This window comes from Bombina bombina, chromosome 3 (assembly GCF_027579735.1).
Source record: "Bombina bombina isolate aBomBom1 chromosome 3, aBomBom1.pri, whole genome shotgun sequence".
NCBI lineage: Eukaryota > Metazoa > Chordata > Amphibia > Anura > Bombinatoridae > Bombina > Bombina bombina.
Window position 1 is genome coordinate 827,056,995 of NC_069501.1, and position 25,656 is coordinate 827,082,650.

The following is a 25,656-nucleotide window of genomic DNA, read 5'->3' on the forward strand; positions in this document are numbered from 1 at the left end:
AGACGGGACCTTGCCTCCCTCTACCATACTGGATGTTTGCTTTTGTTTATGCGTCTCCATGACTACGGTTGATGTTGAGGGGGCGCTACCACATGTGTAAGAGTGGCTTGGCTTCCATTTGTGGATCCACTTAGTTCTCTTTGCTATCAGGTAGAATCTGTACCATTAGGTTATGGTGCATAAATTAGTGTACTTCACTATGTTTGGAGATTATGTTTTCTTCCCCTGTTTGTGCTTAAATGGCGCATGACTTACTTTTCCTATTAGACTATCATGTTGTTGGAGGGAGTATGTATAAATTGCAGTCCTACAGGTAGTTTGTTAGCTTGTATTTTCATATACCCCTGAAGAAGTCTGCCCGTGTGCAGAGGAAACGCGTAGGGTAACTAACTCCTACCATCAAAGTGTTTAGGTCTGCTGCTCTTTTGAGTTTCTCTTTGGCACCTGCCGTATGTGACAGGAAGTGGGTCTCTTGGTGCTGCTGGTCAGCGTCTGAGGTGTTCCCGCTGAGATTTGCTACAGGCGAAAGACAACTAGCCAGAGGGCATTACCGCTCATACATTACTGTCATCTTGTAAGTGTGCAATTTTCTGTGTGTGTCATTTACCTGAATAAACGCTGCTGTGATTCGTGGATGCGCTGTTTTCTTCTTGTTATTTCTTATACAGCTTGCTGCAATGGGATACACATAGCTGGAGTTCCGTGATTCATCAGCTGCTCCTGTAAGGATCCTTCAGCATATATTCCATCAGACCAACTGGACATTACCACGTCGGATTTGCCGTGTATGCACATTTACTGAACAAACTTTGCCTCCATCTGGTTCAGCTAAGTTAACACACCAATCCTGCTACAATCAGTCTATATGCTTTTTGTGTGACTTAAACCAGCTACGGTTTTGGGACTGTTTTATTTTGGGACTGTTGTATTTTCACATATCTGTTGTGTACGTCGGTGATTGTATTTATGTCCCATATGTTTATACTATAGGGGAGTGGTTGTGTGTCTTCTGAGAAACAGATATTAGATACACCCCGTTTTTACTTTTTGATTATTTTTTTAAAGGGGAAGTTCTACGGGTGCCCCACCTGATTCAGTGTAGCGCTGTCATTTTCTCCTGTTTTTGTTGGAGGGAGTGTTTCAGATTGATCTTTAATTTGATTATGTACGATTCCTTTTATTTGACTTGGTCCTTTATTGCTGTGAATAGATTTATCTCTCTATAGATCTCGTATTATGAGTCTCCCGGTTGTGTGTGATTACATATGTCAGCTACTAGGGTCACGACTGACACTAAAAGGCAGGACCTCGCCTCCTTCCACCATACTGAATGTTTGTTTTGTTTATGCGTCTCCATAGCTACACATGACATTGAGGGGTGTTACCCCACGTGTTTCTGACGGCCGAGAGCGGCCGTGCTTCCATTTGCAGATCCACTTAGTTCTTTTTGCTATCAGGTAGAATCTGTTCCATTGGGTGATGGTGGATAGATTAGTGTACCTTACTATGTTGGCCAATTATGTTTTCTTTCCCTGTTTGTGCTTAAATGGCGTATGACTTACTTTGCCTATCAGACTATCGTGTCACTGTAGGGAGTGTTTCAGGTAACCAATAGGGATATGAATCCAACGGCCATATTTTATGTATACTTTGTGCCTGCTTAGATTTCTATTTGCACAATTTGTTTGATATTGGTTACGTTTTTGGATCTGTGTGCTCTGGAGGTGCAGTTCATTAAACACTAAATCCCTGATTGACACTTTACACATTATATGTTGTTGCTAACACTTTTGATAAGCTCATTAGCTGTTTTTTACACATGCTCTGTTTTGCACACGTTGTCTCCTGTTTGGTAGACTGTAGTAGGAGGTCCTATAAGGTCTTTAAAAGTGTGGTTTGCACATTGTTTGTTTATCAGAGGAAGGGGTTCTTTTGCCCCAAAACATCACATTTCAATAAATTTCATTTTGGATTTACTGTTGACTGAAGACCAGAGAGTGCTTTATTGTGCTTTTGATCTTTTATGTATATATATATATATATATATATATATATATATATATATATATATATATATACTCACCGGCCACTTGTGGCATAGATTCAGATTCAACAAGGTGTTGGAAACATTCCTCAGATATTTTGGTCCATATTGACATAATAGCATCACGCAGTTGCTGCAGATTTGTCAGCTGCACATCCATGATTTAAATCTCCCATTCCACCACATCCCAAAGGTGCTCTATTGTATTGAGATCTAGTGAAAGTGGAGGCCATTGGAGTACAGTGAACTCATTGTCATGTTCATGAAACCAGTTTGAGATGATTTGAGCTTTGTGACATTGTGCATATCCTGCTGGAAGTAGCCATCAGAAGATGGGTACACTGTAGTCATAAAGGGATGGACATGGTCAGCAACAATACTCAGGTAAGCTGTGGCATTTAAATGATGCTCAATTGGTACTAAAGGACCCAAAATGTGGCAAAAAAATATCCCCCACACCATTACACCACCACCACCAGCCTGAACCGTTGATACAAGGCAGGATGGATCCCTGTTTTCATGTTGTTTACGTCAAATTCTGACCCTACCATCTGAATATCGCAGCTGAAATCGAGACTCAGCAGACCAGACAACGTTTTTTCAATCTTCTGTTGTCCAATTTTGGTTATCCTGTGTGAATTGTAACCTCAGTTTCCTGTTCTTAGCTGACAGGAGTGGCGCCCGGTGGGGTCTTCTGCTGCTGTAGCCCATCTGCTTCAAGGTTTAACGTGTTGTGCGTTCAGAGATGGTATTCTGCATAACTTGGTTGTAACGAGTGGTTATTTGAGTTACTGTTGCCTTTCTAATATCTCAAACCAGTCTGCCCATTCACCGCTGACCTCTGACATCAACAAGGCATTGTCGTCCACACAACTGCCATTCACTGGATATTTTCTCTTTTTCAGAACATTTTCTGTAAACCGTAGAGATGGTTGTGTGTGAAAATCCCAGTATATCAGCAGTTTTTTTAAATACTCAGACCAGCCCGTCTGGCACCAACAACCATGCCATGTTCAAAGTCACTTAAATCCCCTATCTTCCCCATTCTGATGCTCAGTTTGAACTTCAGCAAGTCATTTTCACCATGTCTAGATGCATTGAGTTGCTGCCAGGTGATTGGCTGATTAGCAATTTGTGTTACCAAGAAATTGAACAGGTGTAGCTACTAAAGTGGCCGGTGAGTGTATATATATATATATATATATATATATATATATATATATATATATATTTATATATATATTTATATTTATATGTGTCTGTGTGTATGTTTGTATGTATATATATATATATATATATATATATACACACATAGGTATAGATATTTTACTATTTAATAAAGCAAGTGATTAGCTATACATAGAAATATATATTTAAATAATATAAACATATAATATAAGTGTTAGTTTTGTTCAAACAACACTTGTAATCTGGCCCTTAATAAGGGATCAATCATCATATAAACTATTGTACATAATTTGGACCCTTAATGTATTAGAACATCTGGCGTGCAATAGTTACCTTGCTATTATACAGTATATGCAAAGATAAATATATGGCCAAATATGGCTGACTAGAGCAATTGTCTTAAAGGGACAGTATACACTCATTTTCATATAACTGCATGTAATAGACACTACTATAAAGAATAAGAGGCACAGATACTGATATAAAAATCCTGTATAAAACTGTTTAAAAACGTACTTAGAAGCTGTCAGTTTGGCTCTGTTGAAAAGGCAGCTGGAAAGCCCACTGCAAGTGGCAAATTAGACACTCCCCCCCTCCCCCTTCTTTTGCATATGAAAAGACCCTTTACACAAACAGGAGCAGGCTGTAGAAGGTAGCTGAAGGTATTCTCATACAACTTTGGGGCTTGGTTAGGAGTCTTAAAATCAAAGCAACGTTATTTAAAAATAAGCAAAACTATACATTTAAAAAAAAACAAAAAACTGTATGGGCTATATAAATAGATTATCTACAAAACATTTATGCAAAGAAAAAAATAAGTGTATAATGTCCCTTTAAGTACTGTGTTGAGGGGGGATATACTAACGCTTGTTTTAAATCATTGTGCCATCAAGTTCTGCATTTATACAAATAGATCACACTTAAATAGTAAGTCACAGGTAATCAATGCAAAGAAAATACTGTCAAACAAGTGATATAAATATTCAACACTCCTCACTGTTACTTTTTATTGTTTATCCTAGGGATTGCCTGGACTAAGTTCTAAAGGTGAAAAGGGCGAGCCTGGAAAACCTGGACCAAGGGTAAGTAATAATTCCCAAAACATCTCTGATGTGTACTATTTAAAATGACATCATCTAGGCAACTCATTTATGGAACGTCAATGCTTTAACTTGAACTGTCTATTGTTATACGAATTACATTATGTAAAGAATTGCAGTAATTGATTGTATCCTTTGTGTGGGCCTTTGAATGAAAATGGTGGGCAATATATATTCTTTAAAATTATTTCATACTAAGAAAACAGCAGTGTTTAAGGCAATTATCACAAATTTATTTATTATTTATTTATTTATAAAATATTTTACCAGGAAGGATACATTGAGATTTCTATCTTTTTCAAGTATGTCCTGGGTCCACAAAACATTGCATTGATACAATAGGGTACAATAAAATACAAAAACAATATTAATACATAACTTATGCAAAATTGAACATAGAACAGGTAGGAAATATATAATCAACCATGACAGGTGCATTCTGTTTTGAGATATGTAGAGAGGGATCTCTTAAAGGATTTTAGGCTTGGGGAAGGTTTTAAAGTGTGCGGGAGGTCGTTCCATAATTGTGGTGCTCTGTAGGAAAAGGAGGATCGAGCTGCTTTCTTTTTATATTGAGGCAGACTAAATAATGTGCTGGTACTGGATCGGAGGTTATGTGAGGTGGGAACAGCCGGGGAGAGCATTCTGCTCAGGTAGGGTGGGAGCTTTCCAGAAAAGCTCTTAAACAAAAGGTTGGAAAGATGGGGGGTGCCTCTAGATTCCAACAAAAGCCAGTTTAGCTCTTTTAACATGTCACAATGGTGGGTCCTGTAGTTACATTGTAGCACAAAGCAGCAGAACGAGTTATACAGTTTATTAAGTTTATTAAGGTGAGTTTGTGGTGCAGGTGCATATACTACATCCCCATAATCCATGATTGGCATCAACATTTGCTGTACAATCTTTTCCTTTACTGTAGGACTGAGGCAAGATTTGTTTCTGTACAGGGCACCTAGTTTTGGATAGAGTTTAGATGCAATTATTTCTACGTGGAGGCCAAAAGATAGATTGGGGTCTAACAACATACTTAAGTATTTGAAAGAGTTGACTGCGGTCAGTGTGCAATTTGATTTTGTTTTGATGCGTAGATGGGAATTTTGTAGTTTGTGTAATTTAGGTCCCATTCCAAAGATCATTGTGACAGTTTTGTCAGTGTTTAGGAAGAGTTTGTTTTTTGAGATCTACTTTTCTACCTCTGTGAACTGGTTTTGAAGCACTGCCTCAAGCTGCAGCGGATTGGATTTGTTTGAATAGATTACCGTGTCGTCTGTGTACATGTGTAAAGTTGAGGATTTGCAGACATTTGGCAGATCATTTATGAATAATGTGAATAGTAGGGGGCTGAGAATGGAACCTTGGGGAACACCACACGTGACTGGGAGAGGGAGGGAGTCGCTGTCAGAAATGGAGACATACTGTGATCGATCCGATACATATGATCGAAACCAGGTTAGAGGACGAACACCAATACCTGAGTTTTTTAGTTTGAGCAGTAGTATGTCGTGGTCTACTGTGTCAAAGGCCTTTGCAAAATCAAGGAAAATTGCTCCAGTTAGGTCTCATTGTTCCATGCCAGTTTGGATGTCATTGCAAACTTTAAGGAGGGCAGTTGTAGTGGAGTGATTTGGGTGAAAACCTGATTGAACAGGGGTCAGATAGTTAGATTGTTGGTAATACTCACATAGTTGCGTATGGACGCATTTTTCTAAGATTTTTGACAATACTGGGAGCAATGATATTGGGCGATAGTAACCAAGGTTAACTCACCACTTTTATGGATAGGCACTACTCTTGCAGTCTTCCAAAGTTTGGGTATGTAACCAGACACCAAGGATTCGTTAATTAGGGTTGTGACAGGTTTAGCAATTGGTGGCGCACTGAGCTTCAACAGCATTGCTGTGATTTGATCAGGTCCAGACTTCTTTTTCATTTTTAGATTATTATGGTGTTTCTTAATGACATTGATGGGTACAGGTGTAAAATTGAACTTCTCTATAGTGGGTCTTTGCAGATTTAGCGGGGCCAGATCCACATTTGTAGTTTCAGGAAGCGTGTCATTTATTAGTTTGTCAATCAGGGTGGTGGAGCATCTGACAAAATAATTGTTAAAGGCATTTGCTACTTCTAAGGGAAGTTGCAGGGTTTGGTTATCCACTTTGACAGTCGAGGGTTGGGAGTGGATTGGGGGAGTGTGTAAGGGATTTATGACTTTCCAAAACTTTCTAGGGTTTGATATGTTATTGTTCAGATTTTCACAGAAATAATGGCCTTGGACAATTTTGTTTGTTTAGTGCATATATTTTGCCATTGTCTATATACACAGTGATCGTTCATAGAGCCAGTATGCTTGTTCTTTGACCACAAAGAATCCCGAAACTGGTACATTTGAATGCGGTCAGCTGTGATCCAATTCTTATGTGCTCCTTTTACTCTCACCTTACACAGCAGGGCATGCAAATTCCAAACTTGTAGGAGTTCGGACTGAAAGAATTCAACTGCAGAGTCTAAATCTGGAATTAGGTTTAATCTGTGCCAGGGGAGGTTCTTGATGTCATTTAGAAATAATTGAAGATTATATTTTTTGAAGTACTTGGTGATTTTAACCTTGGGAGAGGATTTAGTAGCCTTTATTTTGCGCACGCAGTACACTAAGCAGTTGTCACTGAAACTGTTAGGGAGAACACCTGCCTCCTTGATTCGGTCAGGAGAAGTGAAGAGAATTTAATTGAGCAGGGTGTGGTTATGGCTTTTAATGTTTATGCGAGTTGGGGAGGAGATTAATTGTGTTAGCTGCAAAGTCTTAAACGGTGAGCAAGAACTATTGTTTTTAGGATTCAGCCAAAAATTTCACTTTCTTTCATGTAATTGGCAAGAGTCCATGAGCTAGTGACGTATGGGATATACAATCCTACCAGGAGGGAGTATCACCTATTGAATGCAATGGTTTTCCTTGTGGGAGATCTATTTCATAAGTTCTCTGTTATCGGTAGTAGAGATTAATCTCCTACCTCCCTTATTCAGATCGACGATATACTCTCATATTCCATTACCTCTACTGATAACTGTTTCAGTACTGGTTTGGCTATCTGCTATATGTGGATGGGTGTCTTTCGGTAAGTATGTTTTCATTACTTAAGACGCTCTCAGCTATGGTTTGGATCTTTATGCATTAATATAAAGTTCTAAAAATACAGGGCGCGATCCGATAAAGATCGTAGTTTGCGGCACAAGCGAGGGAACCCCCGCCGCCCGCAGTTTCAGCTCGCAACTCGAGCTATCCTATATACGGCGCCGTCAGAGGCTAAAGTGCCGTAAGTCTGACAAACCAGCTATGTCCAGAAATCTGCGTAAGTACAAATTACTGGAGTCGCCAACACTTTAGAAACTGCCGGCGCCTACAAAACCTGACTAAAGTTATAAAATCACCTGTACTGTCTAACACATCCTCCTAAACATAGCCCGACACGTCTAACCCTCTATACGCTATCCCCCCTATCCTAACAATAAAAAATATATTAACCCCTAAACCGCTGCTCCCGGACCCCGCCGCCAGCTATATTAAATCTATAACCCCCTAATGTGAGCCCCTACCCCGCCGCCATCTACCTTACCTACCCCCTAAAGTGAGCCCCTACCCTGCCGCCAACTACCTTACCTACCCCCTAAAGTGAGCCACTACCCCGCCGCCATCTACCTTACCTACCCCCTAAAGTGAGCCCCTACCCCGCCGCCATCTACCTTACCAACCCCCTAAAGTGAGCCCCTACCCCACCACCATCTACCTTACCTACCCCCTAAAGTGAGCCCCTACCCCGCCACCATCTACCTTACCTACCCCCTAAAGTGAGCCCCTACCCCACCGCCATCTACCTTACCTACCCCCTAAAGTGAGCCCCTACCCCGCCGCCATCTACCTTACCTACGCCCTAAAGTGAGCCCCTACCCCGCTGCCATCTATCTTACCTACTCCCGAAAGTGAGTCCCTTACACCGCCACCATCTATTTTAAAAATATAAACCGCTAATTTAATCCCCCTACACCGCCGCCAGCTATATTAACTATATTAACCCTAATTATATTAGGGTTAATATAGTTAATATAGTTATTATATTATATATATTAACTATATTAACCCTAATTATATTAGGCTTAATATAGTTAATATCGTTATTATATTATATATATATATTAAGTATAATAACCCTATCTAACTCTAACATCCCTAACTAAATTCTTATTAAAATAGATCTAATTAATATTAATATTATTAATTAAAATATTCCTATTTAAATCTAAATACTTACCTATAAAATAAACCCTAAGATAGCTACAATGTAATTAATAATTACATTGTAGCTATTTTAGGGTTTATATTTATTTTACAGGTAACTTGGTATTTATTTTAACTAGGTACAATAGCTATTAAATAGTTAATAACTATTTAATAGCTACCTAGTTAAAAATAATTACCAATTTACCTGTAAAATAAATCCTAACCTAAGTTACAAATACACCTACACTATCAATAAATTAAATAAACTACAAATATCTAGACTAAAATACAATAAAATAATCTAAACTAAATTACAAAAAACAAACAAACACTAAATTACAAAAAATAAAAAAAAATTACAAGATTTTTAAGCTAATTACACCTATTCTAAGCCCCCTAATAAAATAATAAAGCACCCCAAAATTAAAAAAAAAGTTCACAGTTCTTTTACCTTACCAGCCTTTAAAAGGGCCTTTTGCGGGGCATGCCCCAAAGAAAACAGCTCTTTTGCCTGTAAGAAACCCCCACAATACCACCCCCCAACATTACAACCCACCACCCACATACCCCTATTCTAAACCCACCCAAACCCCCCTTAAAAAAACTAACACTACCCCCCTGAAGATCTCCCTACCTTGTCTTCACCCAGCCGGGCAGAACTCTTCATCCGATCCGGGCGATGTCCAATCAAGCAGCAGTGAAGTCTTCTTCCATCCGGCGATGTTTTCAATCAAGCCGCAGTGAAGTCTTCTTCCATCCGGGCGATGTCTTCAATCAAGCGGCAGTGAAGTCTTCTTCCATCCGGCGATGTCTTCAAGCAAAGCGGCATCTTCAATCTTCTTTCTTCGCTCTTCCGCCGTGGAACATCCATCCTGCACGAAGACTGAACTAGGAATGAGGTACCTTTAAATGACGTCATCCAAGATGGCGTCTGTCGAATTCCGATTGGCTGATAGGATTCTATAAGCCAATCGGAATTAAGGTAGAAAAATCTGATTGGCTGATTGAATCAGCCAATCAGATTCAAGTTTAATCCGATTGGCTGAACCAATCAGCCAATCGGATTGAACTTGAATCTGATTGGCTGATTCAATCGACTGGCGGCGGTGTAGGGGGATTAAATTAGGGGTTAATATTTTAAAAATAGATGGCGGCGGTGTAAGGGGCTCACTTTAGGGGGTAGGTAAGGTAGATGGCGGCGGGGTAGGAGCTCACTTTAGGGGGTAGGTAAGGTAGATGGCGGCGGGGTAGGAGCTCACTTTAGGGGGTAGGTAAGGTAGATGGCGGCGGGGTATAGGCTCACTTTAGGGGGTAGGTAAGGTAGATGGCGGCGGGGTAGGGGCTCACTTTAGGGGGTAGGTAAGGTAGATGGCGTGGGGTAGGGACTCACTTTAGGGGGTAGGTAAGGTAGCTGGCGACATTGTAGGGGATCACATTAGGGGGTTATACTTTTAATGTAGTTGGCGGTGGGGTCCGGGAGCGGCAGTTTAGGGGTTAAATACTTTATTAGGGATTGCGGCGGGGGATCGCGGTTGACAGGTAGATAGACATTGCGCATGCGTTAGGTGTTAGGTTTTATTTGGCAGGTAGTTTAGGGAGCTCCAATAGACAGCGTAAGGCTTACTACGGCTGCATTTTGTGGCGAGGTGAAAATGGAGTAAGATTTCTCCATTTTCGCCACGCAAGTCCTTACGCTGTATATTGGATACCAAACTGCGCTGGTTTGGTATACCTGCCTATGGCCCAAAAAACTAGGGGCGAAGGCAGAAATATACGAGCGTAACTTCTAGGTTACGCCGTATATGTGATTCCAAACCAGCGCAAATTTCGGCATCGCTGGCTTTTGCGGGTGACGCTGCATATCGGATTGGTCCCATGTATTGTACTTATATTTTCCATGAGTCAGGTTTATGTATATTTCCTTTTGCAGACTATCAGTTTCATATTTGGGAAAAAACATATTTAGGAAAATATTTTTCTTACCTGGGGTATAGTCTTTTTTCAATTGATTGCTTTTTCATTAAATTTCGTGGACAAAATTAGGCTCGCGAGGGCACAAAATGCCAATTGCGTCATTCTTGGAGCGAGAAATTTTTTAGTGCGAAGGTACGTCCGATCATGCAAATTCATAATTTCCGGCGTCTTAGTTGACGCCAAGTTTCTTGCAGAAGGTTGCGTCTACAATGATCCGAGTGTGTCATTTCCGGATGTTGTTAGCGCCAAAAAATTTTCAGTTTGTGTTGTGCGTCATACTTGGTGCCAAATAATTTCATTATTTAAAACCCCATTCCTATATCCCTCTTGCCTTTTTCTATTTCAGAGGGCTATGCTGTTTGCATTTTTTTCCCATTCCTGAAACTGCCATATAAGAAAATTGATAATTTTGCTTTATATGTTGTTTTTTCTCTTACATTTTGCAAGATGTCTCAATCTGATCCTGTCTCAGAAACCACTGTTGGAACCCTGATGCCTGATAACAGTTCTACCAAAGCTAAGTGCATTTGTTGTAAATTTGTGGAGATCATATCTCCATCTGTGGTATGTAATAGTTGTCATGATAAGCTTTTACATACAGAGAATGTGTCCATCAGTAATAGTACAATGCCTGTTGTTCCTTCAACATCTAATGTACATGATATACCTGTGAATATAAAAGATTTTATTGCTGATGCAATTCAGAAGGCTTTGTCTGCCATCCCGCCTTCTAATAAACGTAAAGGTCTTTTAAAACTTCTCATTAAGTTGATGAAATTTCAAATGACCGACAACATACAGAATTATCCTCCTCTGATGAGGATCTATCTGATTCAGAAGATCCTTCCTCAGATATTGACGCTGACAAATCTACTTATTTATTTAAAATGAAGTATATTCGTTCCTTGTTAAAAGAGGTGTTGATTACATTGGATATTGAGGAAACTAGTCCTCTTGATATTAAAACTAGTAAATGTTTAAATTCTGTTTATAAACCTCCTGTGGTTACTCCAGAGGTTTTTCCAGTTCCTGATGCTATTACTGATATGATTTCTAAGGAATGGAATAGGCCTGGTACTTCTTTTATTCCTTCTTTAAGGTTTAAAAAATCGTATCCTTTGCCAGCAGTTAGATTGGAGTTTTGGGAAAAGATCCCCAAAGTTGATGAGGCTATTTCTACTCTTGCTAAACTTACTACTATTCCTATGGAAGATAGTACTTCCTTTAAACACCCTTTAGATAGGAAACTTGAATCTTATCTAAGGAAAGCTTATTTATATTCTGGCTATCTTCTCAGGCCTGCCATTTCTATAGCTGATGTTGCAGCTGCATCAATGTTTTGGTTGGAAAGTTTAGCGCAACAGGAAATGGATCCTGATTTGTCTAGCATTGCTTGCTTGCTTCAACATGCTAATCATTTTATCTGTGATGCCATTTTTGATATCATCAAAGTTGATGTTAAATCTATGTCTTTAGTTATTTTAGCTAGAAGAGCTTTGTGTCTCAAATATTGGAATGCTGACATGGGCCTCTAGTTATCAACGTGTCTACTTACCTGCATTCGCCGGCCCCAATACGCTCGCCTAACATCGTCGCCGCAGACCTGAATACGTTCGCCCAAGTTATCAAGAAAGCTGTCAAAAAGCCGTGCACATAGTACTGTGCGATGAGCAGCGGACTGTTGTTAACTGACAGTCATCGATCTCGCTGCTCATCGGCTTATTCGCAGCTTTCTTGCTAGCCTGTCACTAAGCACCCACACTATACTATACAGTTTTACCCCCTAAACCGCTGCTCCCGGAGCCCCCCGCACCTAAATAAACATATTAACCCCTAAACCGCCACTCCTGGACTCCTCTGCAACTATAATAAATATATTAACCCCTAAACCGCCGCTCCCGGACCCCGCCGCCACTATAATAAATATATGAACCCCTAAACCGCCGCTCCCGGACCCCACCGCCACCTACATTATACCTATTAACCCCTAATCTGCCGCCCCCTATACCGCCGCCACCTACATAAAGTTATTAACCCCTATCCTGCCGATCCCGGACCCCGCCGCAAGTAAATTAATTGTTTAACCCCTAAACAGCCGCACCCGGAGCCCTCTGCCACCTACATTACATTTATTAACCCCTATCCCCCCCTACACCGCCGCCACCTACAGTACATTGATTAACCCCTAATCTACCCCCCCTACACCGCCACCAATATATTAAATGAATTAACCCCTAAACCAAAGTCTAACCCTAACACCCCCCTAACTTAAATATTATTTAAATTAATCTAAATAAATATTTCTATAATTAAATAAATTAATCCTATTTAAAACTAAATACTGGATCAGCCAATTGGATTGAAGTTGAATCCGCTTGGCTGATTACATTAGGTTTAGGGGTTCATATATTTATTATAGTTGCGGCGGTTCCGGGAGTGGCGGTTTAGGGGTTAATAAGTATAAAGTAGGTGGCGGCAGTGGGGGCCGATTAGAGGTGTTTAGACTCGGGGTACATGTTAGGGTGTTAGGTGCAGACAGGGCGGCGGATTGAACACCAGGTACGCTGGGCCGGAATAGGGGCGAGCGTACCTGGTTGTTCTTTGATAACTTCCAAAAGTAGTCAGATAGTGCCGAACTTGCATTCGGAACATCTGGAGTGACGTAACCATTGATCTGTGTCGGACTGAGTCCGGCGGATCGTAGGTTACGTCACTAGATTCTACTTTTGCCGGTCTGTAGGGCTTGATAACTATGGCGAATCAGCCTCGCCACAAATACGCTGCAGAATTCCAGCGTATTTGCGGTTGGCGGCTTGATAACTAGAGACCATGGTATCTAAGTCTAGATTACTATCTCTTTCTTTCCAAGGTAATAATTTATTTGGTTCTCAGTTGGATTCGATTATTTCAACTTTAACTGGGGGGAAGGGAGTTTTTTTGCCTCAGGATAAAAGACCTAAGGGTAAATCTAAAGCTTCTAATCATTTTCGTTATTTTCTTCAAAATAAGGAACAGAAACCTAATCCTTCCCCCAAAGAATCTGGTTCCAATTGGAAACCTTCTTCAAGTTGGAGTAAATCCAAACCGTTTAAGAAACCAAAGCCAGCCCCTAAGACTGCATGAAGGTACGGCCCTCATTCCAGCTCAGCTGGTAGGGGGCAGATTAAGATTCTTCCAAGACATTTGGGCAGATTCTGTCCAAAATCAATGGATTCAGAGTATTGTCTCTCAAGGGTATCAAATAGGATTCAGAATAAGACCTCCTGTGAAAAGATTTTTTCTCTCACGCATTCCAGCTGATCCAGTAAAGGCTCAGGCTTTTCTGAAGTGTGTTTCAGACCTGGAGCTTTCAGGGGTAATCATACCAGTTCCGTTTCAGGGGTTTTATTCAAATCTATTCATTATCCCAAAGAAAGAAAATTCATTCAAGCCAGTTCTGGATCTGAAAATTTTGAATTGTTATGTAAGAGTGCCAACTTTCAAAATGGTGACTATAGGGACTATTCTGTCTTTTGCTTAGCAAGGGCATTATATGTCCACAATAGACTTACAGGATGCATATCTTCATATTCCGATTCATCCAGATCACTATCAGTTTCTGAGATTCTCTTTTCTAGACCAGCATTACCAATTTGTCGCTCTTCCATTTGGCCTAGCGACAGCTCCAAGAATCTTTTCAAAGGTTCTCGGTTCCCTACTCTCTGTAATCAGAGAACGGGGTATTGCGGTGTTTCCTTATTTGGACAATATCTTGGTACTAGCTCAATCTTTACATTCTGCAGAATCTCACACAAATCATGTAGTGTTGTTTCTTCAAAGATATGGTTGGAGGATCAATTTACCATAAAGTTCTTTGATTCCTCAGACAAGGGTATCCCTTTTTAGGTTTCCAGATAGATTCAGTGTCCATGAGACGATTAAAATTGGTTTCAGCTTGTCTGAACCTTCAGTCTCAATCATTTCCTTCAGTAGCTACGTGCATGGAAGTTTTAGGTGTAACGACTGCAGCCTCGGACACGATCCCCTTTGCTCGTTTTCATATGAGACCTCTCCAGCTTTGTATGCTGAATCAATGGTGCAGGGATTATATAAAGATATCACAATTAATATCCTTAAATCCCAATGTTTGACTCTGTCTGACTTGGTGGTTAGATCACCATTGTATAGTTCAAGGGGCCTCTTTTGTTCATCCAACCTGGACTGTGATCATAACAGATGCACGTCTTTCAGGTTGGGGAGCTGTCTGGGGATCTCTGACAGCACAAGGAGTTTGGAAATCTCAAGAGGCGAGGTTACCAATCAATATTTTAGAACTCTGTGCTGTTTTCAGTGCTCTTAAGGTTTGGCCTCTGTTGAAGAGAGAACCGTTCATTTGTTTTCAGACAGACCATATCACAACTGTGGCATATGTCAATGATCAGGGTAGGACTCACAGTCCCCAAGCTATGAAAGAAGTTTCTTGGATACTTGCTTGGGTCGGAATCCAGCTCCTGTCTAATTTCTGCGGTTCATATCCCAGGTATAGACAATTGTGAAGCGGATTATCTCAGCCGTCAGACTTTACATTCCGGTGGAGTGGTCGCTCCATCCAGATGTGTTTTCTCAGATTGTTCAGATGTGGGGTTTTAGATGGCTTCCCATCTAAACAGGAAACTACCCAGGTACCTGTCCAGGTCCAGGGATCCTCAGGCGGAAGCAGTGGATGCGTTAGCAGTTCCTTGGTGTTACCAACCTGCTTAAATCTTCTCGCCTCTGGTTCTTCTTCCAAGAGTTATTTTCAAGATCATCATGGAACAATTGTTTGTGTTGCTAGCAGCTCCAGCATGGCCTCACAGGTTCTGGTATGCGGATCTTGTTCGGACGTCCAGTTGCCAACCTTGGGCACTTCCATTAAGGCCAGACCTTCTGTCTCCATAAATTCTCCTGGAATTCTTTTAGAATTTCTAGAATTTTACAGTTTCTTCGGGATGGTTTGGATAAAGGTTTGTCTGCAAGTTCCTTGAAGGGACACATCTCTGCTCTTTCTGCTTTATTTCACAGAAAGATTGCTAAGCTTCCTGATATTCACTGTTTTGTACAAGCTTTAGTCCGTATTAAGCCTGTCATTAAATCAATTTCTCCTCCTTGGAGTCTTAATTTGGTTTTGAAGGCTTTACAGGCTCCTCCATTTGAGCCTATGCATTCTTTGGACATTAAATTACTTTCTTGGAAAGTGTTATTCCTTTTGGCCATCTCTTCTGCTACAAGAGTTTCCGAATTATCTGCTCTTTCTTGTGAATCTCCTTTTCTGATTTTCCATCAGGATAATACAGTTTTGCGAACTTCATTTAAATTTCTACCTAAGGTTGTGAATTCTAACAACATTAATAGAGAAATTGTTGTCCCTTCTTTGTGTCCTAAACCTAAGAATTCTTTGGAGAGATCCTTGCATTCTTTGGATGTGGTAAGAGCTTTGAAATATTATGTTGAAGCTACTAAAGGTTTCAGGAAGACTTCTAGTCTATTTGTTATCTTTTCTGGTTCTAGGAAAGGTCAGAAGGCTTCTGCCATTTCCTTGGCATCTTGGTTAAAGTTTTTGATTCATCAGGCTTATTTGGAGTCGGGTCAGGCCCCGCCTCAGAGAATTACAGCTCATTCTACTAGATCAGTCTCCACTTCGTGGGCTTTTAAGAATGAAGCTTCAGTTGATCAGATTTGCAAAGCAGCAACCTGGTCTTCTTTGCATACATTTACTAGATTCTACCGTTTTGATGTATTTGCTTCTTCGGAAGCAGTTTTTGATAGAAAAGTTTTTCAGGCAGCTTTGATTCCTCTGCTTATGTTTAAGTTTTTTATTTTCATTATGAGAACTTATATTTTGGGTTGTGGATTATTTTTTTCCAGCGGAAAATGGCTGTTATTTTATCCCTCACTCTCTAGTGACTCTTCTGTGGAGTTCTACATCTTGGGTATTACTATCCCATACGTCACTAGCTCATGGACTCTTGCCAATTACATGAAAGAAAACATAATTTATGTAAGAACTTACATGATAAATTAATTTCTTTCATATTGGCAAGAGTCCATGAGACCCACCCTTTATATGGTGGTTATGATTTTTTTGTATAAAGCACAATTATTTCCAAATTCCTTTGTTGATGCTTTTTACTCCTTTCTTTATCACCCCACTACTTGGCTATTCGTTAAACTGAATTATGGGTGTGGTGAGGGGTGTATTTATAGACATTTTGAGGTTTGGGAAACTTTGCCCCTCCTGGTAGGATTGTATATCCCATATGTCACTAGCTCATGGACTCTTGCCAATATGAAAGAAAGGAATTTATCAGGTAAGTTCTTAAATAAATTATGTTTTTTGGGTTTTGAGCTATGGTTTCATTAAGGAGATGGGCTATGTCAGAAAGGGAATGCACAGTGGAGCTAGGTGGGCGGTAGATGATTGATTCACTGGATCTCAATAGTGCCAGAAAGGAAATCAAAGGTGGCAGGAGAGCTAAATTTTTGTAAGGGGTTGTACTTTATGGAATTGTCAACATAAATTACAATGCCGCCTCCTCTTTTTGCTCTGTCTTCCAGAAGGCTTCCTGTTATTTAGCAGTGGGCAGTTGAAACAGCTGAGTGTAAAAATCTTTGTATTTTCTTGGAGTTCTTAGGCAGGATATATTTCAAATCAGGCTGAAGGAGAAATATATATATATATATATATATGTATATATATATAAGGTCATGATAGGCCTGCAAAAATAAAAGGTGCAGTGAAAATAAATGGGGCACTGTCTTCATAATTTGTTGAGTTTATATTTTATTATGTATTTTTCTGCATTGTGATTGTTTTTAGCCATGTTCAACAGATAAACACAATTATATATACCACTTGAATCAGAATTCCTTATTCTATTACCGTCAGCACTTGCCATATTTTCCTTTTGCTGTGATTCTGATATTTCATTTTATTAATTTTATTGCATTCAGTAAAAATTACTCTAGAAAGTAAACATTAAAAATGATTCAATGTAATTTTTTTTTTCATTTGGTCTATCATACAACTACTTCTTTTTATCTCACACCTAATGCAATAAATATGTTAATTTAGGGAAAACCTGGCAAAGACGGAGAAAAGGGAGAAAAAGGATATGAGGTAAGTATTGTATTTTACCCTAAGACGTATTATAAACTATTATATGGAATTTTTAGAATAGGATATTTAATCTTTTATTTACTCATATTTACTTCATCCTTTAATATACTATTTTGTTTTTATTTCACTGGTAACTAGCAGTAATTTAAAAACACCTCTAAATACAATTTCTCTTGAAGCACAAATCTGTAGTATACACATAAGTGTATGAAGAATGTATATGGTGGTCCATTAAATGTATTACCTTTCCAAATTATTTTTCTTAGTGACTAATATCAGCAGTTGACTACTTGTATGCCACGGATATGTGTTTATGAGAACATCTGGACCTTTTTTAGCACTATTGAAAAAAGCTTATTAAAGGGATATGAAATCTAATTTTTTATCTTTTATGATTCAGATAAAGCATGCCGTTTCAAAAAAACTTTTTAGTTTGCTTCTTTTATCTAATTGTCTTTGTTCTTTTGGTATCATTTGTTTAAAAGCAGAGACGTAAGCTCATGAGCCTGCCTATGTCTGGGGCACTATATGGCAGCAGTTTTGCAAGAATGTTACCCATTAGCAAGAGCACTAGATGGCAGCACTTTTGCAAGAATGTTACCCATTAGCAAGAGCACTAGATGGCAGCATTTTTGCAAGAATGTTACCCATTAGCAAGAACACTAGATGGCAGCATTTTTGCAAGAATATTACCCATTAGCAAGAGCACTAGATGGCAGCACTTTTGCAAGAATGTTACCCATTAGCAAGAGCACTAGATGGCAGCACTTTTGGAAGAATGTTACCCATTAGCAAGAGCACTAGATGGCAGCATTTTTGCAAGAATATTACCCATTAGCAAGAGCACTAGATGGCAGCACTTTTGCAAAAATATTACCCATTAGCAAGAGCACTAGATGGCAGCACTTTTCCTGCCATTTTCTTTCCCCTTTAATAGTAAGACATTGAAGAATATTCAGGGTTTGATGGGTAAACTATCATTGATTTAGACTTTTGAAATATACAACTTGAGGCTTGAAGTGCAAATCTTGTTCAAGGTAAGCATTCTTGTTTTTCCTAAGCTAACTAGTTCCTTATTTTTTGACTCAACAAAATAATTTTCATATAAAACTATTTCTTAAGCAAAAATATTGCCTATCTGTTAATTTCATTGCTTTTGTCTCTGAATAAACAAAGACAAAATAATTGAATAGCTTTTGATGGCATATAAGAATCAGAAGGCACATCTATAGCAATAAAAAAGTGTAGGTGGCCATGCTGCATGGATTATGGCCACCACAATGAAAAGTTCTGCATTCTGCATAGTTAACATATGTACTTAGGTTCATATTTGACTTTTCGTCAGGTGTGGGTTTTGTTGAAGGAAATAATTCAGGCTTGCAATTTTGTCTTTGAACATGTGAGTTAACACCCACACAATATATAAATGGTTATGTCAGTATTGCATGGGTCTACCAGCCGGTTGCAGGGGCAGGGAGAATCAGCTGCAGAATCCATCTTTATGCAGACTGCTCAGTAGTGGAGGAAGTCAGAAGACATCCAGCCAGTTACAAAGGACTCTGAAGAGATTGGATTTTTGTAGAAAATTGTAGCTTGAAAAAGTATATATTAACCCTTTCAAAGTACATGTCTATGGTGGATGCAGAGCTGGAGCTGCAAAGAGTGCAAGCAAAATATATTGGCAATTATTTCTGTTGGAGTATTCTTCTCCCACTGTGGTCGTGCACTCAGTAGTTATGCTCTGAGGGGACACTAATCCTTAAATAGTTTGGAAGCAAAGACTGCCACAGCTTCTCAGAGTGGGTGACAGAAGGAAGAGACAAACATGGACTTTTTATTTTGCCAGTGGCGTCACTAGGGTTGGTGTCACCCGGTGCGGTAAGTTATGGTGTCACCCCCCCCAGAAAGCAGACACACACAAAAACACAGGCAAACACACATACAAACATTCAGACACACTTAAAAACATACTCAGATGCACACACAAACACTCGGAAACACACTCAGACACACACACACAAAAACACACACACAAAAACACTGAGACACACACACACACACAAAAACACTGAGACACACACACACAAAAACACTGACACACACACACACACACACAAAAAGACTGAGACACACACAAAAACTCAGACACACACATACAAAATATGTAAGCTGCACTGCATTAATTATAAAGCTCATGCCTAGAGCTGCTCCCTGGCTCAGCAGAGCATCAAATGAAAGATAAACAGAGCACTCTAAAAATAAATCACTAAAGAAAAGGTTTAGGTGCAAACTATGAAAATTCTGCTCTCTGACTCTGTTCCAAGTCTGTCAGTGCACAGCCCCGGGCCGCGTGCCTACTGCTTCTTATGGCCAATCACCTCTGCACTCTGCCCACCCCCAGACCCCCGCCCGCCCTCCTACCTGTTCAGTGTGCACTTAGTGTACCGTAACCGTAATGATCTGGTGGGCATCATACGTGGCTCCTTCACTTTAAAGACAGTGTCAAACAGTCATGCGGTCAGGTGCCAGGCATCCCCTCATGATTTGCCAGTTCCCGTTTAGAGAGACAGCACAGCAGTGAATGACTCCACTGCTCCACATGTCACTGAGCAGTGAGCACAGATAGGCAGGCAGGTTTAGGCTAGCAGCGCAACTTTGCAAGCCCCACGGCATGCCCACAACATTCATAGCGAAATTGGGCAGGGGAGAAGCAAAGTACAAACAAGCAAAAGCAGCCGGGAAAACTATTTGTTGAAATTGCAGCACTGGCTCAAGGGGCAAAAAAATTGTGTGTCTACATCTTCCCCAGTCCCACCAATGTTCACAAATGCCAGCCCCTCTAATAAAAATAAATCTATGCATCTCAACATTGTATTTCTTTGAATTTCAATAAAATTAAAAAAATAAAAAATAATTTTTTTTTTTTTTTTTTGGTGTCACCCCCTGGTGGGTGTCACCCGGGTGCGGCCCGCCCCCCCCGCCCCCCCCTAGTGACACCACTGTATTTTGCTATCCTGCAGCTTGATAAATGGAGCCTTATGAGCCTATACAAGTTACATTTCTTTTTGAATACACAACTGAATACAGGTATGGCTTGACCTGTAGAGATCCATATTATCATTACAAAAGTACAAGTCAACTCTAGTGGCAGATCTTTTTGTAAATAATGCTTCTTCTTTATTAAATTCCTGAAGGTTTCCATTTTATCACCCCTCTCCCTTCTACACCAAGGTCATGAAGTCTTTCCTTGTGCCATTTATTTTTTAGAAGATTTATTATTAAGTAGCTCACCTTTGAACAGTTTGTAGTTTATTTACAGTATATCCTTCCGCAGACAAGGTCTTCAGAGATGTAGAAATATTTGAGATGAGGCCTAACTGGTTATGCATAAGGTGTTATTAGTACCTGCTGATATTATATTTTCTTATGCAACAAAGCCTTTTCATAACCTTTTCTGCTGTATTTCTAAATTGTTTACCAATGTTTAAAGGCTCATAAAAGGGGCTTTGGAATGAGAACAGTGTATTTGAAATTCTATTTAAAATATTTAAAAAAATAAGAAAATGCTGTTTTTCATTGCTTTAGTGATAACGCTTCTCATGCAGCAATGTAAGAAAGTGCATATAAACAAATACCAATTTGTTAGATTAGTGTGCTATCATTTTTAACAATACATTTTATTTACATATAGATCATCAAAGTTTTTTGTATTATACTGTAAATTGGAAACTTTTTTTAAAGTTGTATGCTCTGTCTGAATCAGGAAAGAAAAATGTTGGGTTTCATGTCCCTTTAACCCCTTTGTGGGGGGGTTAAATATATATATATATATATATATATATATATATATATATATATATATAGTCTGGTGGTCAGTAGTGAAAAAAATATCCTCTAATGAATTAAAACAATCCATTTATGTACTAGAATGCCTGTTAAATATCTGCACTACATTAAAGGGCAGTTTAGAATAAATCCAAGATTCCATTGTTTATAGGAATAAAACCCCTCATTATGGCAGTCAGATATTTCACTTGAGCAATATATTATAACTGCTATGATTATTAATGTTGTATGTATGTTTGTTTAAGTCCATATGTATTTTTCTTTAATAGGGATTCCCAGGAAGTCCTGGAATTACAGGGAACCCTGGTAGAGATGGAGAGAAAGTAAGTACAATTCTGAATTATTGTTTTATACAAAAAAGTCATGGACTATAAGGTTTACATATATTGCTCTGGAACTGTTAAATTTGCCTTTTATGTTGTTTGAGATAGTCACAAACTGGTGACATATTAGTTACACTCTAGTGTAGTACATTTTTATTAACATTTTTTTATTTAACAAATGCTTAGTTCTGCCTATATATTTAACTCTACCAAATGTACATACAGTAGTTGGCGATTGGCAGATACGTATAGATTCTGCTGCTGATTAGCTTATCAGTCACGTCCTTCTCTGAAGTGGCTATCCATGAGAGAGAAACTTAACCTATGTGTTTAAACCCTATACAGAGGTTAAACACATTGACGTTGACCCCATAGACAGAAAAAGTTATTTTATTTAGTAACACAATGTTTTTACACTAGAATTGCGCTTTAATTGCAATGTAAAAATGTATACGTGGGGCAAAAATAAAAAAGTAAAACATTTTGTTTTAAAGAACTTTAAAATAAAGCATTTAAGTGTAAAAAAAAAAAGTAAGGAAATGTTAGTTCTCTATCAAACCAATCCTGGCCAGTATGATCAAATGATCAGGTTTTGGCATTTCCTAGGATAGGAGAACTAATAATGAATCAAACATAGGAACACACATTTAGTAAGAATAACCAGACTGGCATGCTATACTAAACATATTAGGCAAGATTATGAGTGGAGCGCAAGTGTTTCTTAGAAATGCACCTTTATCATCAATTGGCGTCTGAGATTCATAATAATTTGAATTATAATTCTTTTTTGACCTCATCAGTTAAATGCTATTTACGCTGTGCCATTTCTGAGTTTAGTTAATAAACACGGTATAAAAATATATTGTTCAATTACAAATTGATCAATGTTGCATTTTCCCAATGACTTTTCTTTTTGTTTAGTGCATTTATGTTCAATTACAAATTGATCAATGTTGCATTTTCCCAATGACTTTTCTTTTTGTTTAGTGCATTTATGTTTGAAATATTTTTTTTCAGGGAGATAAAGGTGATGTTGGTCCACAGGGGCCTCCTGGAATTGTAAGTAAATATTATTTTATAAAGAAATGTGAGTGTGTGAAATGTTAACTGTGCAAATCTGCATGTCTTAAAGTTACTAGAGTGTTGCACCTCACTAAACATTTTACTCTATGATGTTATAAGTTACACACCTACCTCTTGTTTCTACCATTAACTATAACTATCCACACATAAACTAAAATTCCTACTGCCCAGAGTAAAACAGTTGTGCACCAATTATAATTAGTGCACAACTGTTTTACTCTGGGCAGAAGGAATTTTAGTCTATGTGATCACTTTTTTCTAATTATAATTGGTTCATGGATTTCTACTAATGCGTAGTGAGTGTTAGCAAAAAGTACATGTGATCTCTAGTTAATTTTCAGAGCGCTAATTGCTACCGTGAGCTTGTGGTATCAATAACCAGCCACTTGTAATGGCTGGTTAATTATTGCACTACTGCAAACGGGAAAATTAGCCCATTTGCGAAAGCGCATTAATTTAGCTCTCTACTTGTAATCTAGTCCTTAATGCTTTAACTATGAGACTAAATAAACAGTAGTCTACTGACTCATACATGGACTAAAGAAATGAGGAAAAAAAACAAAAATCATTGATTAAATCCTTACTAGGTTATGAATAAAATTTAAATTTTCTTTAAAAATTGACATAGGTCAAAAAAGAAACTAAAATGTCCTGAACAGAATTACTTTAAATAAAATACCATATCCTAATAGAAAATAAAATGAGTCACAAAAAAAGAGCAAACAATCCATATACTCTGCAAAATATTGCTTAAGAAATAATACCTCTACCTGCATTCGAAAACAATAGTTTGTGAAACATATAAAACCAATAACGGTTCCCAGGAAGAAAAAGTGTCCCAATTATTAGACTTGTTTTGACTAGATCAGGTCTGAGACCTTACAAAAAAATTGCAAATAAACTTTTGACTCAATTATTTTATCAGTACTGAAGAATTTCTAAAACGTTTGAAAAATGTTGACAAAAAAGCCATGTGTATCACAGCAGGAAGGAGAAAAACATTCAAAATATTGGGATCTATCTTACACAGGCTGTTCTGCCTGAATAAAGATGAAAACCGAATTAGGATTGCATGTCAAATTCTGAGTGGTCAAGATGGAGCAATCAGAATTACTGATAAGCAATATAGCTTGATATTAAACTATGAGTCTAAGAAGTAGAACAGATGAAGTTAAGCTAATTAAAAAACAACAACAAATAGTTGCTGGAGCCTATAGAGGAATAAATGTGAAATATGTCAAAGATTCACAGTCTGCAAAAATCCTCTTGAAGGAGAAACCTTCCCCAGATGACGAGATTGTAGACTGAAGTAATCCACCTCTCAAATGATCACCCTGTTATGTGAATTGGAGAAATAGTACAGAATGAGTATTGGGTTCAAATGTAAGCGACTTCCTTCATTGCTAAGAAACTAGAGATTCTCATTTGAAAATTGATATACATGCAAGAGCAGTGAAGAAATTATGGTCCAAGAAGGACAAATAAAGGACACACAAAGAGAGTCCCAATATATCCTAAAACAATATCTCCTTACACACTAGACCCAACGAAGACAGTCTAGGTAATAAAGGTGGTATGTCTATAAATACATGTATCTGCTGGCTATGATGTACTTCAGATAGGAACTGCAAAAAGCCTATGGGTAAGTGCTTAAATATTATCACTTACCTCAGAAGCACCCTATCTACCATGCTTACCAGCTGCTTCCAATAGAAAGCCCACTCAGTGCAGGCAACAGCAGAGGATCTTTGAGGGGAGTACAATGACAAACCAACAAGAGGAAGCTAACACAACAGGAGGAGGCTAAGGGACAAGTCCCCACTACACCTGTGGCAGGCTTGTATCTAACTCCAAGAGGGTGTTCTTGTGTCACTACCCAGTACTCCAAGCTCACCTCTATTTTTCTCCTGGCTCTGTGAAGGGAAAACTGGCTCTCACATAGGTCTGAAAACTAATTTCTTAACCAAGAATGTGGAGCCCCTCAATTCTTCACCTTCCTCCTATGGAGGCAAAGATAAGACTAGAATACTAGAGATGTGTGAATGATTAAAAGCTTGTGGAATGCTGGGTATCTTTGCCTCCTCCTAGTAGTCAGTAGTTGAATCCCACAGGCTATGGCTTGTAGACTCTTACCACCTTATGAAAGAAAAAAAGCCTCATCATAGGAAGCATTATATACCACTGAACAGAAAATTCTGCTTTCTAAATTACTCACCTAATGCCCATATTCCTCATTTTACTTAATAGAACATGTCTAACTTGCTTTAAAAGTTATCTCTAATATAAATGTTCCATATATTTATACTCTTTCAAACTTATCACCTACATATTTTAATAAAAACCACTGTTTGACAGGACCATAAGTCATTGTCTCCCATCATCACCTGTTCTTACATTGTGACCATTATCCTATACTACTTCATCTTTTGTGTTACGTATGCTTGTAATACAGTAGTAATCACTAACAACCAAAGCCCTTAAAGTGAATGTAAACTCAGCCTTCGTTCTAAACAGCAGTCTATCAAATACCAATAAAAAACCTGAGTTTCATTCATCAATTTTAAATTTTCTAAATGTATACCTTTATTTTCCCTAAATTTATACCAATTTGCGGCTAAACCGTCCTCCGCCCGGCATTTGCACTCTGTTGCTCATCTTTTTGATTGATGTCTTAATAGCCAATAACGGCT

General features: G+C 38.6%; 1 protein-coding gene across 1 annotated transcript in view; it reads left to right on the top strand.

Moving 5' to 3' along the window:
* The window catches only part of COL4A1 (collagen type IV alpha 1 chain), a 364,281-nt gene that overhangs the window by 207,303 nt on the left and 131,322 nt on the right, over positions 1–25,656 (top strand). Inside the window, exons 15-18 of the mRNA XM_053707784.1 lie at positions 4,255–4,314; positions 17,670–17,714; positions 21,830–21,883; positions 22,901–22,942. Coding sequence (XP_053563759.1) covers positions 4,255–4,314; positions 17,670–17,714; positions 21,830–21,883; positions 22,901–22,942 — 201 coding nt within the window. The remainder of the gene's footprint in view (positions 1–4,254; positions 4,315–17,669; positions 17,715–21,829; positions 21,884–22,900; positions 22,943–25,656) is intronic.